Source organism: Myotis lucifugus, unplaced genomic scaffold (assembly GCF_000147115.1).
Source record: "Myotis lucifugus unplaced genomic scaffold, Myoluc2.0 scaffold_81, whole genome shotgun sequence".
NCBI classification, from domain to species: domain Eukaryota; kingdom Metazoa; phylum Chordata; class Mammalia; order Chiroptera; family Vespertilionidae; genus Myotis; species Myotis lucifugus.
In genome coordinates, this window is record NW_005871129.1 from 2,157,995 (window position 1) to 2,175,522 (window position 17,528).

Below are 17,528 nucleotides of genomic sequence, written 5' to 3' on the forward strand. Positions count from 1 at the left end.
GGCCCCAGAAGCCCCAGAAGCCGGTGATCGGGGGGAAGATGGGGTCCCTGCCCAGGCTGACACTCTGGTGAAGCGTCAGGCCTGGGCGGGGGGTGGAGCCGGCAATTGGAGGGGTCTGGGGGTCCCCTGCCCAGGCCTGACACCTCTGGCGGAGGCGTCAGGCCTGGGCAAGGGGCCGATCCTGCGATCGGTGGGTGATGGGGGTCGACGCCTCTGGCCAAAGCTTCAGGCCTGGGCGAGGGCAGAGCTGGTGATCGGGGGGAGATGGGGGTCCCCTGCCCAGTCCTGAAGCCTGGGCCAGAGGCGTCAGGCCTGGGGCGGGGGGCTGGGGGGTGCAAACCGGTGATTGGTGTGAACTACAGAGGAAACACCTTTTCTGACCATTCATTGGTTAAGCTCCCTGTATGCCACTGGTAATATTCTTAGTAACTTGGGTAATAGGAATCCAAAAAGGTGATCTAGGGTTTTTCACCACACTCCTGGCAAAAAAAAACGAAGGTCCGCTGCTGGAGGGCTAAGAAATGTCATATCCTGCCCTAGCCGGTTTGGCTCAGTGGATAATGCCTTGGCCTGCCGATGGCAGGGTCTGAGTTCAATTCTGACCAAGGGCATGTACCTAGGTTGCAGGCTTCTCCCTGGCCGGGGCCCAGGTCAGGGCTCACGCAGGAGGCAACCAATCAAAGTGTTCCTTTCACTTTGATGTTTCTCTCTGTCTTTCCCTTTCTCTTCCACATTCTCTAAAAATCAATGGAAACATATCCTCAGGTGAGGATTAAAAAAAATAATAAAGAAATTATTATTATATGAAAGACACATCTTGAAAATGCCTAAAGAAAGTTGTCATTTTTTCATGGTGAAGGGACTGGAGTCCGTGTTGATGAAAAACCCTTGCTGGCTGCAGTGACTGGCAGTGGCTGCAGCAGCGGGGTGATGGGGCTGGTGCCTTCCCCTGATCAGCCCAGTCACCTCCCACAAAGGGAGGCCAGACTACGGCTTAGACCCTATCCCCAAGGGGAGCAGGGAGCGGGCCTAAGCCGTCACTAGGACATCCCCTGAGGGCTCCCAGTATGTGAGAGGGGGCAGGCTGGGCTGAGGGACACCCCCCCCCCCCCAGTGCACAAATTTCGTGCACCGGGCCCCTAGTCTACACTAATAAAAGAGAAACATGGTAATTAGCGTATGACCGCTACCCTTCCCATTGGCTAATCAGCATATCCTTATGCAAATTAACTGTCAGCCAAGATGGTGGCTGGCAGCCAGGCAGCTGGAAGTGAACATGAGGCTTGCTTGCTCCAGGGACTGCAGACTCCAACGTTCCCCGCCTGACTTGCCGGCCTCTGAGCTACAACTCTAAGCAACTATGTAACAAATATAGAAGCTAAACAAAACACCAGAAACCAGGTTTCAGCCTGCCGGGATCTCAGAGCTGAAGTTATACATTGTTTCGATTATAGAACGCTCAGCAGCGGAAGCCTCAGAGCTAGAGCCAGAGCTAAAGCTGGCCCCAGAAATAAAATTAAAAAAAAAGAAGAAAAAAGGAGGGGTTGGTAGCTTCAAATCAACAACCCACCAGCCCTGAAAGCAGCCCCTCAGCCCCCTCACCCAGACTGGGCCAGGCACCCCAGTGGAGACCCCCCACCCTGAAGAGGTGTGTGACCAGCTGCAAACAGCCATCAGCCCCTCATCCAGAGCTGGCCAGGCACCCCAGTGAGGACCCCCCACCCTGATCCAGGACACCCTTCAGGAGCAAACCAGCCAGCCCCCACCCGTGCACCAGGCCTCTATCCTATATAGTAAAAGAGTAATATGCCTCCTGGCACGGAGATCAGCAGAGCCGCGAGGCCTCCTGGCACCGAATCAGCGTGACAGGGGGCAGCGCCCAAACCCCCTGATCGCCCTGCGACTCTGTGTGTGACAGGGGGCGGGGCCACAACCTCCCTATCCGCCCTGCTCTGTGTGTGACAGGGGAAGGCGCCCCAACCCCCCGCCCCCCACAGGCCCTGCTCTGTGTGTGACAGGGTAGAGCCATAACCTCCCCATCGGCCCTGCCCTGAGTGTGACAGTGGCAGCACCCCAACCCCCTGATCGGCCCTGCTCTGTGGGTGATAGAGGGCGGCGCCCCAACCCCCCCCCCCCATGGGTCCTGCTCTGTGTGTGACAGGGTAGAGCCATAACCTCCCCATCGGCCCTGCCCTGAGTGTGACAGTGGCGGCACCCCAACCCCCTGATCGGCCCTGCTCTGTGGGTGACAGGGGAGAGCTCCCCAACACCCTGATGGGCCCTGCTCAGTGCGTGACAGGGGGGAGCTCCTCAACCCCCTGATCGCCCTGCTCTTTGCATGAGAGGGGGGAGCTTCCCAACCCCCTGATGGGCCCTGCTCTGTGCATGACAGGGGGCAGCGCCCAACCCCCTGATTGGCCCTGCTCTGTGCGTGACAGCGGGTGGCGCCACAACCTCCCCATCGACCCTGCCTTGAGTGTGACAGGGGGAGGTGCCCCAACCCCCCAATCGGCCCCACCCTGAGCGTGACTGAGGGTGGCATCGCAACCTCCCAATCCGCCCTGCTCTGTGCATGACAGGGGGCGGCGCCCCAACTCCCCAATCAGCCCTGCTCTGAGCCCGACCAGGGGCTGCACCTAGGGATTGGGCCTTCCCTCTGCCACCCAGGAGCAGGCCTAAGCCAGCAGGTCGTTATCTCCCGAGGGGTCCCAGACTGCGAGAGGGCACAGGCCGGGCTGAGGGACCCCCCCTTCCCCCCAGAGTGCACAAATTTTTGTGCACCGGGCCTCTAGTATAGATAATAAAATGGCAATATGCTAATTAGGCCAAATGTCTTTCCTGGTGTCATTCCGGACATCCTTTCGGATATCCTTCCAGACAAAGCCGGGGCTGGAGCAAAGCCAGGGCTGGAGTGAAGCCTGGGTCCTGAGTGCCTGGCAGCAGTGCCGGAGGGAAGCAGCCTAGGTCCCAGGTGCCAGAGGGAAGCTGGTGCCGGCAGCCGGGGGAAGGAAGGCCTACTCCTGCATGAATTTTCGTGCATCGAGCCTCTAGTAGGTACTATAAAATCAAGTGAATAAATGTGTTTAGAGCCGGGGTTCTCACAGTGAAAGAAGGAACATACAAATATGGAATGAGGAAAAGTAAGCAATAACACTAGACTGAAATTTTAAGCATTTGGTGTAAATTTATGATTTCTGAAATATATGCTGTATATGTATGTGTACATGTGTTTTCATGTATATGTGCATATGTGTATATCATAAGTATGTGTGTATGTGTTTTGTATGTATATGTATGTATGTTCGTGTATGTGTATGTGTATATACATATATATATTTCCCTATATATACACTCTGGCTTATCTGCTGAGGAGGCCAAGAATAAACCCCAAATGGCAATGTGTACATGGGGCACCCAGATTTTTGTCTTTAATATCATTCCTCACTAAAAGGAGCCTGGCTCGACCATCTAGAAATCAGCTTATTGACTGACTTCATGGCAAAGAATGCAGGTTCTAACTGATAACCCTACTGAAACCTCCAATGGTGCAGTCAAAGGGAGTCCTGCCCAGAAGAGGGACCGAGGAGCTGAAAGCCTCTACTTCCCAGAAACAGGCTGGTCTGGGAAGATATAATGGCAAAAACCAAGGACAAAACTTATCCAATTTTAAAGTTCTGAGACCATGGTCCTCTTACTTTGTGTATGTTTCTATGTTTTTCTGAAACTGAAATAGTGACAACAATGAAAATAAAGTAGTCTTTATTCCTATGAAAATCAATTAAAGTTTATCTAAAAGAAAAAATGCTTAAAATTATCTAAGAAAAAAATAATAAAAGGCAGGTATTTTTTTATAAGAAAAAGACAATAGAAGTACAGCTGATTGAAATAAATTCTTCCGAATACATTATAATTTAATTATTATTCTGATGTATATAGTATTAATGTTATTCCATTATCCTAATCAATGAATACAAACTATTGATTCAATGATATGTTGTAGAGATGGTTTCTAAAGCTATATCTATAGACAAATGATTTTGGAAGATTCTTTTTCCAGGCAAGTTTCCAGTTTTTAACTTTATAAAAGAGAATTCAGTGCTAAAAGTTATATAAACTTATGCTCAGATCATCTTGGTCAACAAAATGAGAACTTGTGAAACAGAATAAAGTGATTCAAGAGAGGTTAGACTCAGCAAAGTTGATTCAGCACATTACTACAGTAAAAAAATTCCAAAGTGAATATGATGGATTGTGTTAATATCCTTTAAAAGTAATTTTAAATCCTTAGAGGCACTGTGTTTATGCTTTAGTAGGCACCAGATATCAATAGGTATGAATTTAATTATCCCCAAGGATTTTCAAATGCTATGTAGTTCCATGACACAACTTTGAAGTTGCTAAGCTAAACTTAACTTTTTCTTAACCTTTGTTTCCTAATCCTCATCTATTGATCACCATTCCTTAAGAGTCAGGTGCTAGAGCTAGAGAGTACTTTGCTCATCTCATGCTTAGGGATTACAATAAAAAAGTTTAAATCATCTAAGTGTGGCATTATTTCTTGAGCAGTGAGCAAAGGAGCATTGTGCTATAGTATGATTCTTATTTTAATATTATTTTATATAAATTAATGTAACATAATGTGCATAAATATCTATAATAATAAAAGCATAATGTGCTAATTAGACTGCATGTCCTTCCGGACGACCTTCCTGATGAAGCTGGGGCTGCCAGGGAAGCCCGGGTCCTGGGTGCCAGAGGGAAGCCGGTGCGGGTGGCCTGAGGAAGGAAGGCCTACTCTTGCACGAATTTCGTCCATTGAGTCTCTAGTTACATATAATTACATTACCTAGTGCTCTGCTTTTATTAAGTCCTTCACATAATGTTACTTTTAAATATTTTACCATAGATATTTATTTTACATATTTTTGATGAATAATTTAAATGTGTCCTAAAATGTGCATATGTTTCCTACAGATACGTGAAATTACCAAGTTCATATAAATTAATTTGTAACTTATTTTATTCCAAAGCCTTGGGGTCACTTGCATATAAATCACATTTTTATTCTAATCAGTAATACAAACTCAGTAATTTCAGTTTCACATTTAATGAAAGATGAGGACATGCCATAATGATCTAGCCCCAGGCAAAAGCTATGCATATTGATAGATAATTGTTAGCATCATTTGTTTTGTACACAGACTAAAGGAGGAAGTTATAAAATCATTTTCTGCTTGAATAGAAAGGGCTGCATACATACATTTTTTCAATATATAATTGCAATGATATCTAAAATTTCAAAATGTTGGTTAATTTTCTGAAGCCAATAGCATGCCTTCTGGCATCAAGTTGAATCTCTATATTAATGTCTAATAAATTTTCCTAAAACATAGCTTTTCTCAGGCTATTTCTCTGATATGACTCAGATCCCTTATGTCACTGGTTCTACCATACTCCCTACTCTGCCATAAAAATAGTATTCCCCTACTGTGGAGAACAGTATGGAGTTTCCTCAAAAAACTAAAAATGGAACTCCCATTTGACCCAGTGATCCCACTTCTAGGAATATATCCCAAGAAACCAGAAATACCAATAAGAAAGGATATATGCACCCCTATGTTCATAGCAGCACAATTCACCATAGCTAAGATTTGGAAACAGCTTAAGTGCCCATCAGTAGATGAGTGGATTAAAAAACTGTGGTGCATCTACACAATGGAATACTATGCTGTGGTAAAAAAGGAGTTCTTACCATTTGCAACAGCATGGATGGAACTGGAGAGCATTATGCTAAGTGAAATAAGCCAGTCAGAGAAAGATAAATACCACATGATCTCACTCATTTGTGGAATATAATGACAACATAAACTGATGAACAAAAACAGATCCAGAGACAGAGAAGCATCTATCAGACCATCAAACCTCAGAGGGAAGGTAGGGGAGGGTGGGGGTAAGGGGGAGAGATCAACCAAAGGACTTATATGCATATAGGCCTAACCAATGGACACAGACAACAGGGGGGTGAGGGCATGAGTGGGGGTGATAGGGGGTAACGTGGGGATAAGGACACATATGTAATAACTTAATCAATAAAAAAATAAAAAATTAAAACAAAATAAAACAAACAACAAACAAAAAACAGTATTCCCCATTCTCACACCATAGCTTCTTCTATTTATTACCTTGTTTAACTGCTCTCTTCTGCTTATTATTTACCTCTCTTGGAAGATGGTTTACATTTTTTTCCTTTAGAAAAACTTTAGCTTTTCTGTTCTTAGTGTTCTCTCCCTTGTTTAACTATAGCATGAGCCCATCATGCACTTTGATGTATGTTACTTTATGACTTTTATTTTATTCCATAATTCATTACCCCAAATGGATGATAAACTGTTAGATGAATAAGAACCTTTAATTATAATTCTTTTATCCTTTATTGAACTCTAAATACCACTAGGCACATAGCATGTGCATTTCATCCTATTGAACAAAAATGAGTAAACTTCAAGACCTATGGGTAAAAATAGACATCACAATAAATATGTATTTTCAATGATGTTAGTTTAAAAAGTTTGGTACATTTGGTAAGGAACACAACAATGAACCCATTTCTTTACCATTAATTCAATTGATGAAATAATATTTTTATTAATTACACTAAAATGAGACATGTATATTTTGAAACACCAACATTTCTCAGTCATAGCATTAATTTGGTTTAAACACCCTAGCTTCTACTATACATTGTCTAAGGGCCCATCATCAATGAATAATTAAATATAAGGAGAACATACTTGGGGGTAGTTAGTGGTTTAAAACCAGACACTTAAAAGGTAAATGAACTAGTTATTACATATAATCATATTACAGGGTCTGTGATAGGTATCTGTAATATTTATAAGTGGTAATAAATCATGGCTAGATTCTATCCCTATTAGAATATATGTTAATTAAACAAATTAATGATAAATTGTTATGAATGTCTTCTACTTAAAACATTATTTTTACACTAATGACACTGGCATTATCAACATTAAATATAAACAGGATTTCACTGAAAATATTGACTAATTCTAAACAAAAAGAGTGACTTAATATCAATTATTCTCAAAGAGCCCATGGTTTGGGGGCTATTCTCTAATTTTTAAATGGGGAATACTAAGTAACATTGTCTATTCACTCAACCACTTAGGGGTTATCTTTTGCAATTTTTCTGATAAATTTTTGAAAATTTATCAGAATGTAAGTTTCTCAAAGTTATATATTGTGGAGAGCAGCTACAGCATTTGGACAGGTTCAAGCCTCAGACTAATGAGACGGCATGGTCCTCTCCTGGCAAAGCCACATGCAGGTCCCAGCTTGGAGGGTAAAACCGTCCCAGCACAATTATAGCCAGAGGCTATGGCTGTAAGCTTGACCTTATGGTCTGAACCTGTGGTCCCAGGTGGCTGAGTGATGTAGGCTGCGGGAGGTGCAGCAAGTGCTGCCAAAACAAAGCTTAATAGAGTTCTCAGGTGCATGTAATCAAGTAGATTCCAAACTCACAAGAACATTGTAAACATCTTTACCACGCCCTTACTTTGTCTCATTGGATCTGACTATAAAATAAAGACTGGGCTTACAGGCTGTGGCACTGTCTCTCTATCCAAGAACAGTGTCCCACCTGGCCCCAGCTGTATTCTCTTGTCTGTCTTCTTTAATCCTTCACTGGCCCTCCTTAGGTTCACCACTGGCCATGCTGGATGCAGTTCAATATATTGATTCTGCTGATATCTTTCTATAGTCAATGTAGTCAAGGTTCTAAAATAATGACCCCTTATCTTAAGATTGTTTTAAGGCTCAAATTGTCTCATATGGTGTCTAAACCCAAGGGAAAATATGTGAGAAAATTTCATCTGAGAGACATATTTTGAGATCTAAGGAAGGATCTCAATTTTTAAACTCTAATCTGAAGAAATATAGCCTTTGATAAAAATAAGAATAAAAATCAGACTCCCAGATCCATGTAAAAAGATTGTCACCTTTGTCTCCTCTATATCTTCTATAAGAACATTTAAGTCCTCAGTTTAAAATCTTTGAATGCCAGCACTGAGAAAGCTTCAATGCAAAGGGTAACCTGCGATATCTTATTGAGACAAATTAAGTTAAAGGTTAATCACAGCTTCATTAAATTTTATTTTTGAATTCCATTAGATCATAATAAGGTGACATTTGGACCATAATATTTCAGCACAAAACATATATTTTGTTCTCTAATGTATTATGATCAATTTGTAAATTTTTATTTCAATAAGTTTTATATTTTCCTAAAAGTACTAAGTAAAGATATTTCCCATTATATTACCAAGAGTACTTTTATAAAGATAAATTTCCCTTTGTTTATGTGACACTTTTGCTTTCCTCTGTGCTTTGGCTGCCAGAGCATTTAGCTTCGATTTCAAATTAAGTCAATGATTCACTTCTATTTTCCTCCTAAACCTATCTATTGGCTCTTGATGAAGACCTCTGTTTCCAATCTTAATGCCATACTTTTAATTCTTTACTTTCTTATTCTTTTAGCACTTGGAAATAAACTGCTCTCAAGTAGCTTACAGTCTAGCAGGAATCATGGTAACAAACATAATAATCACGGTGTACACCAGGTGTTATGGGAGAAGATGAAGCAGGAGGCCAGGGAAGAATATCAGATGTCCTTGACTTGGCTTTGAAGGAACTATGCGAATTACCAAGATGACTAAAGAGGAGAAAAAGTACTTATTCTCTCACACAATTTAAAAAGGTATTTGTTTAATTTATAAATATTTATGGGATGGGCAAATAAATATTTACATTTGCAAGGCACTGTATGATGGGGAGATACATTGTTTCTGTTCCCCCTGCCCAGCATACAGTTCAGCAGGACATGACAACCTATGAAGAGACCCCAGATACAATACAGCTGAATTTGAGGAGCTTCATGTATGACTGGGGTAAATTATGGAGCCAGAGGGGCAAACATCCTTGAGGTCTTTATGCTACTGGTTTTAGAGAATTATCTTCACCCCAGAGATAATGGGCCAAAGAGAGAGTGAGGACACCAATTAGCACGGTAATTCAATAATATGTACACAAAGTGATGGGGAGTTAAACTGAGCATTATATCCTAAAACACATTTCAAAATGCTGAAGATGGATATCCCAATCTCCAAACTTTCCAAATCATTGATGACTAGTTTCTGCTTCCATTTGCCAGCCCACTAAAACAGTCTACTCTTTTAAAGTGCAACCTTTGCATTACTTAACAAAGAAAATAGAGTCTCTTAGAAAGACAAATTTCACGTCTGTTTGCTGTTCTTGCATTTAGGAATATATTAAAAGATACATTCTTATTTCCAATCCTAATGGAAGTGACATTTGCTCCCTCTTCACAGGTAATTCCCTTCTGAACACTCATAATTCTCATCTCTTCAAAAAAATTGCTTCGCTCTGATTTTTGTATCTCTAAACTTACCCTTTTCATTAACTCATTCCTCTTAAACAAGGCTCTTCTACAACCCCCAATATTTTACTTTATCATATCTTCCTCACTCTCAAGATTCATGGTAGTGGACTTCATTACCAAACTCCTTTTCCTTGCCTCCCTTTTGTTCCAAATTGAAATTAGCTTTCTGGAGGCACAACTTGATTGAAACTTTCTTATCAAGTTCAACGAATATACACATAAGTGTCTTTTGTATCTTTATTTTTAATTTCTTGGTATGCTATGGTGCTTATATTTCACATTACTCTTTTAAGAAATAAATGAAGTACATATTTTACTGAGTTTTAATAAGCTTTTGTCATATCTTGTGGCCTAAATGCTTTGCAAGAACATTAGAAATTCAACTGACTGATTAAGAAACAAAATGCCTACAGGATTGCTGAAATAATCTATTTTCGCCAAAAGACACCTATTATATCATATATCGTATATATCAACAGTTAGCTTAAGGATAACACATTATAGCTTTCATATATTTTTTCTTCAATCAATGTTGATAAAATATTTAACAATCCTATATAATAAAAGTCTAATATGCAAATTGTCCCTTCGACCAGAAGTTCAACTGGGAGTTCAACCAGGAGTTTGAACAGGGGGCTGGGCCAGCCGGCCAATAGCCTGTGGCCCCTCCCCCTGGCCAGCCCAGCCCAATCGGCCCCAATTGGGGCAAGCAGGCCAGACTTCACCTATGCATGAATTCGTGCACTGGACCTTTAGTAAATTATAACAACGTGACATACAACCTCTAAATGGTGCATAATGATTTCACTTTCCTAGCATTAACAATCTTGTGTAATTTCTTACCCTTGAATGTGGGTTGGAATTATCAACTCAGTAATAATAAATATAACAGGGCAGAGTTATGGTATGTCAAGGATGTCAAGATTATAAAGTCTTGAGCATGTGTTTTTTTTCTCTCTCCTGGGTTTCTTGCTTTGGAGGAAGTCTGCTACCATACCATGAGACAGTCCTATGAGGATGTCCATATGGCGAAGAGATGAGAGAGGCCTCTGACCAATAGGCAGCAATAAGTTGATATCCTTATTCTAACCCTTGTGAGGGAGTGAGCCTGCCCAAAAACCAAGGGAATGGGCATAGAAATGTATCTTCTCCAAGTCAAATAGTCAAATTAGTCTGCCTTACACCTTGCTCGTCTGCAACCTTATGAGACGCCTTGAGCTATAGGCATCCAGCTAAGCCATACCCATGTTCCTGGCCCACAGAAACTGTGGGATAGTAAATGTTTATTGCTTTAAGGTACAAAATTTGAGGGAAATTTGTTCTGCAGCAATAAATAATACACATACTTGACTTTATTTCAAAGAGAAATCTTTTCTAAGTAATGTATAACTGATCATCAATTTTTATATTATTAAAAATTTAAGACTATTCTCAATGGTATACTATCCATTAGTTATAGTTAAAAAGCAAGGATTATTTATGGTTACTCAAGAAGTAATAACTTTGATCAGGCTATTAGAAATCCAGGACAAATTGTTTTTCAATATGAATTTCCCAAAGAATCAATAAAACTGATAAATTTTATTTGTAAAACCAGTGACTATAAATGCGCTGGGTTTACAATGAATAAGTGTCTCAACACAATATTTGCAAAGAGAGAAGGTTTCAACTGCTGGCAGCAACTCCCTCATCTAGTCCTAATTGATTGTCAATATCTAGGACAAATACATTTGCCTAGATTTCAGTAAGGGGAATGACTGTGTCCTGCTGAGAGGGACCCAAGTGACCCGATACCTGCAACTTCCAACCATCTGATACAGCACAGAAATGTCATAGGTAACAAAGGGGCAAATGTCTGAGAGCCAGGGAAAAAGACACAACTGCCTTCTTCCTGAAACAGCCAAAATAAAGCTAGCAGAGGTCAACTGAACATCCATTGACAATAAAGAGGATAAGAAAAACAATTGTTAAATTAAAAGTATATTAAATTTATTTTGGGACTCAGCAGAAATATGCAGAAATTTTGAGAGCTCATAAATAAAGTAAATGCATATTGTCTCATTAAAGTAATTCAAAATATTGATCTTTGAATTATTTATTTAAACAGCAATTGAAAATATGCATATTTTAAGGTAAATTGGAAGAAAAGAAGTCCATGAAATATATTCATAATAGGGAGTAAGTTAAATATACATGATCAACTAAAGGGAAAAATTAGAGCCAAGCCAACCCTACTTTTGTAATAAGATAGAAATGTCAAAATAAATAAAATGGCTTAGCAATTGTGTAAGGATTAATTTCCTATCATAGTTTAGGCTGAAGTGAATGCATGACTATTCTCATGGCTTTCTAACTGCTTTTCCAGTTCATATTTTGTTTCTCAATGATTTTACCACTCCTATAAGATTTATCTTCCCAAATCAAAGGTCTCATCATGCTTATTGTCTGCACAAAACCTGTAATATCTCCCCTGACCACTAAATCAGCTATGCTTCCATGATACTACAATAAGTCTCCTGCAGAACAGAAGCAGGCAGACTCTGTGTCCAGCTTCCTAGACTGGTTTTATGGCTTCCATACTTATCAGCTATAAGTTTGATGGGCATGGTAATTCAAGTTCTCTGTACTTTGGTTTTCTTATTTTAAAAACACAATAGTGATTTTAATGACTACAAGGTTTATTGTGAAAATTAAGAGAAATACTTCATGGCATGTTAGGAATAGTGTCCTACTCCATGATGAGCAGTTGATAAGAATGAGCTATTACTTTATTATTGCTGTTGTTGTTGCTATTTGAGATTCAAAGTAACATAAGATTGTCTATATGTGATAGATGGTTTTATATATGTTGTCTATTTAACTTGAACAACAAATTTCTAAAATAGGAATTAGTATTCCTTTTTTACAAATAAGGAGACTAAGCTCCAGACATGTTCAATAACTTCTGTAAATCCGTACAGTGACTGAGTGCTACAGGCAACTTCCAGCCCAGGTTCCCTGACTTCATGTGGAGGGTACTTGTTACTGCACAAGAGCTTCCCTTCCAGGTTGTCACCTAGTGCTCCACTCTGAAGAAAACTGGCTTATAGTGCTGGCTATGAGTTTGAATCCCTGTTGCTTGCAATTCATACAAACTCTCTGAGGCTCAGCTTTCTCCACTGTAAAAGATGGGCAGTGATGCTAATTTTATAAAAGTATTAAGAGGATTATTTCATTTAGTACAGTAGATGGTGTACACCATGTGCATTATTTTATAAAAGATACATATTTATTATTAGTTTTATTAATTTACATTGATACAATTCCATGCTATCCTAACTTCTCACACTTTACACCCTGGTTTCCATGCCTTAATCTTCCCTGTGCTCATCTCTGTCTTTTGAAAATGTGCCCATCCTTCGTAGAGAAATGTTTTCCTTTGTTCCAAAGCATTGACTTATTCTTTAACTAGATGCAGATCCCTACTCCCTTGTCCAAGTTCTGTGGGGCTTGAAATACTTCACCATTGAGAATTTTCCTTATTAAGTGTGCATATCTTGTATATATTACATGACATCTCCAGGAAGAACCTGGAACGGAATCTGTAATTACGCAGCAATATTTTTGCTGCAAAGTGTACAAATGTTCACACTCATTAGGATAAATAAAGACTATATAAACAGGCTCATATTGGTCCTGGTCATATTCTAACACATGTATAATAGTAGGCTAGCATGCACTGCCAAATAATTACATTAAAACATTTCAAGTTTTTTTATTTTAAGATCGCACATAAATTATTATAGACTTGTATAACTTCCTTGGTTCCCCTCCCTGGATTTGTAGGTTCTTTCTCAAATGTCTGTGGTTTCTATCTAGCACAATTGTGTATTTACTCATGTCATTCTCCATGACTGTGCAGGATCTCTAAGAGCAGAGAGTGTACTAGTATCTTCATCTTTGTATGCTCTTCAGGACTGAGGATGTTCTGAACTCCCACTAGGTGTGTTAGGTATACTTTATAAGCAAGAAAAAATTCACATCAATATTCTGAATGTGTAGTTGGTGCTAAAAGTACTGTCTTCAAAATATGACAATACTTTTTTTCATGACCATTAATATACATTGAGTGATAATTCAAGCAATTTTTTAAGCAGTCTAAATTGTACTGGTTTTAAATTCCATAAGATGATCTCATAAGGAATTTAACCTATTGATGGTCTGCTTGAATTAGGATCCCAGAAAAGGTAGGCAATGGTCCAAAATTTCAAAATCTAATCTAAATTTGGGAAATTAGGACATATGGGGGAACATTTTTAGCATCTTATTTAGCAATTTATAAGTAAGTTATATAAAAATCAATGATGGTATTTTTTTTACTAAAATTGATTAATGCTGTGTGTTTATAAACATTTTTCTTCTTACTTTAGAAGAAGAAACAGTAATTCATGCCACCTCACCTATATGTTGTCCATACATGTGATAAAAGAAGCTGAAACAATACGCAGTGTTTGTGGGTCCATAAGGGTTTTTGGGAGCGATGCTGAAGACAGGGCTGAGAAGTCGAGCCTTTTCGCCTTCCAATCTTGGTCGCGATGTCTCAATGTACATATAAAAACCTTTAAAAACACAAAATAAAATGTTTAAATATATTGTTATTAGGTAACATGAAATTTGAAAATGTTGATAAGTGTTAGAATTCTTATACAAGTACAGATTGATAAAAGGATTGGCATCTCATTTATGAAATATGTAAATGTATGATATTATTTAAAGAATAAAGGTTTTACACACTTAAAAAACACTTTAAGATGTATAAAAATGTAAGACAAAATTAGAACTTTACACTTAATTTCAAAACAATATCCTAGTCTGTCAACTATATGTGTCTCAATTCTGAGAGAAAATTAATGTCTACAAACCTTGGAAATACCTGAATTATTGATACTGTGCAAAAAAATTTTAATATTTTATTCCACAATCTTTAAATCTATAGCTAAGTGTTCTCTTTCCTTTCATATTAATGGCATTTCTAACATCCCAAGGTTGAGGTATGCTTGTTATTAACACATTTCATACCCTCATACCTTCTTTGGAGCCACTACGATCAGCATTAGGTCCTGTATTTGGAGTATATTTTGTATTTCTTGTTGCAGTACTTTGCTTTGTCCAGTCAAAATTATCTGTATCATCTTGTGTGAACAAACAAATGTTACCATCTTCAAATCCACAATGAAATTCTCCTGTTAACAAATTTTAATTAAAGTGATTATTATTAATTAAAGTAATACAAACATTGCAATATTCTTATAGGAGAAATTTAAATCATTATACAGCAATAAAATAATGCAAAATTGCAGTAATGAAATCAGAGCCGTAAGAGCCATAATTGTGTACAAGATTACAACTAGACATAAAATAATTTTATTTTAATGAAAAAGAAAATAATATATAAATCAGTCTCTTGTTTAATAATTTAAAGCAAAACCATTTTCTTCTGAAATATTCAGATAACTAAAACACTATAATTCACCTTTGATTTATGGCTAAAGAGTTTTCCCAACTTTGTTTTTCAGTATAGGAACAATTCAAGCTAAACTGTCTATTAGAAAATCATCTTTTAAATTTACGTGGAAGCATGTTAAAGCTGTATACACTGAGATGCTTTCATGTATACCCGTTTACACAAATGGAAGATTACTTATGGGAAGCTAATGACAAATTATTTTAAATGGTAGTTATGTTTCATACTTTATCTGAATACTAGAGGCCCGGTGCACGAAATTCGTGCACTGGGTGTGTGTGTGTGTGTGTGTGTGTGTGTGTGTTTCTCAGCCCAGCCTGCATCCTCTCCAATATGGGACCCCTCTCACAATCTAGGACTGCTGGCTCCTAACTGCTCGCCTGCCTGCCTGCCTGATTGCTCCTAACTGCTTCTGCCTGCCAGCCTGATCACCCCCTAACCACTCCCCCTCCAGCTTGATCGATGACTAACTGCTCCCCTGCTGGCCCGAAGCCCCTAACTGCCCTCCTCTGCCATCCTGGTCAACTCTAACTGCCCTCCCCTGCAGGCCTGGTCCCCACCAACTGCTCTTTCATTCATGCCTGGTCCTCCCTAACTGTCTTCCCCTGCAGTCCTGGTACCCCCCAACTGCCCTCCCCTGCAGGCCTGGTACCCCCCAACTGCCCTCCCCTGCAGGTCTGTTCCCCCAAACTGCCCTTGCCTGCAGGCCTTGTCCACCCAACTGCCCTCGTCTGCAGTCCTGATCACCCACAACTGCCCTCCCCTGCCGGCCATCTTGTGTGTTGGAGTGATGGTCAATTTGCATATTACCCCTTTATTATATAGGATGGGTTTGCCAGTTGGGAGTGGAACCCTAGCAGTTGGGATCATGCCCCTGAATTAATCTTTATGTTTCTTTATACTAACAATGAACTATCTGAAAGGGGTTTAAGAAAAATTAATATTATTAAAATATTCATAATACCCAAAGTGATCTATAGATACAATGCAGTCCCTACAAAAATAGCAATAGCATTTTTTCTATATAGAAATACAAAAAAATTTTTCCTACTGGTGAGCTTCATGTGAAACCACACATGAGATCCCAAGCTGCCAATACAATTATGAACAAGAATAAAACGAGGCATTTTAAAATATAAAGTTATAGTAATCAAAAGAGTCTGGTGCTTGCACACTATTGGTGGGAAAGTAAATTGATGCATCATGGAAAATAATATGGAGGTTCCCCCAAAAATTAAATATAGAATTACCATATGATCCAATAATCTGTCATATGAGTCTACATGCAAAGGAAATTAAATCAGTACTAAAAAAGATATGCACTCCATGTTCATTACAATATTATTCACAGTAGCCAAGTTATAGAAACAGCTTAAGTGTCTGTTGATAAATGAAAAGATAAAAACATCGTGGCAGATATATTCCATGGGGTATTTTTAAGCCTAAAAAATATAAGGCTATCCCTCCGTCCTATCTAATAAAAGAGAAACATGGTAATTAGCCATAACTTTGCTACCCTTCCCATTGGCTAATCAGGGTGATATTAAAATTAACTGCCAACCAAGATGGCGGCCGGCAGCCAGGCAACTGAAGTGAACATGAGGCTTGCTTGCTCCAGTGATGGAGGAAGCCAAGGTTCCCTGCCTGCTGCTGCTGGGCTCTGAGCTGCTCTCTAAGAAACATTTTTGCAAATATAGAAGCTAAACAAAACCCCAGAAACCTGCTTTCAGTCAGCCGGGATCTCAGAGCTGGAGTTGCAACAAAGTTTCAAATACAGAAGGTAAACAAAGCCCAGAAACCTGCTTTCAGCAGCCGAGGTCTCAGAGCTAAAGCTGGCTCTCAGCTCCAGTGACAGCCATAGAAGGTAAATAAATCCCAGAATTAAAAAAAAAAAGGAAAAAAGGAGAGGTTGGGAGCTTCAGTCACCCGCCAGCCTGAAAACGGCCCTCAGCCCCTCACCCAGACTGGCCAGGCACCTCAGTGGGGACCCCCCACCCTGAAGGGGGTGTGACCAGCTGCAAACAACCATCATCACCTCATCCAGGCTGGCCAGGCACCCCAATGGGGACCCCCACCCTGAAGGGGGTGTGACCAGCCCCAAACAGCCATCATCCCCTCACCCAGGCTGGCCAGGCACCCAAGCAGGACCCCCACCCTGATCCAGGGCACCCTTCAGGGCAAACCAGCTGGCCCCCACCTGTGCACCAGGCCTCTATCCTATATAGTAAAAGGGTAATATGCCTCCCAGCCCTGGGATCAGTGGAGCAGCGAGGCCTCCCAGCACCGGGATCAGCAGAGCAGCGAGGCCTCATTGCCTCTGTGTCAAACAGAGCCGCGAGGCCTCCCAGCACTGGGATTAGCGGAGAGGCGGAGTCCTCCCAGCACTGGGATCAGCGGAGCAGTGAGGCCTCCCAGCACCGGTATCAGCGAAGCAGCAAGGCCTCCTAGCACTGGGATCTGCGGAGCCACGAGGCTCCTGGCCCCTAGAGTGGCGTGACAGGGGGCAGCGACCAAACCCCTTGATCGCCTGCTGCTCTGTGTGTGACC

The 17,528-nt window shown here is 40.4% G+C and overlaps 1 protein-coding gene across 2 annotated transcripts in view; it reads right to left on the bottom strand.

Moving 5' to 3' along the window:
• Window positions 1-17,528, bottom strand: part of MDGA2 (MAM domain containing glycosylphosphatidylinositol anchor 2) — a 905,340-nt gene that overhangs the window by 34,229 nt on the left and 853,583 nt on the right. For both annotated transcript variants that reach the window (XM_006090751.3, XM_006090753.2), the window contains 2 exons: window positions 14,545-14,700; window positions 13,918-14,076 (listed from right to left, as the gene is read on the bottom strand). In XM_006090751.3, coding sequence (XP_006090813.1) covers window positions 13,918-14,076; window positions 14,545-14,700 — 315 coding nt within the window. The remainder of the gene's footprint in view (window positions 1-13,917; window positions 14,077-14,544; window positions 14,701-17,528) is intronic.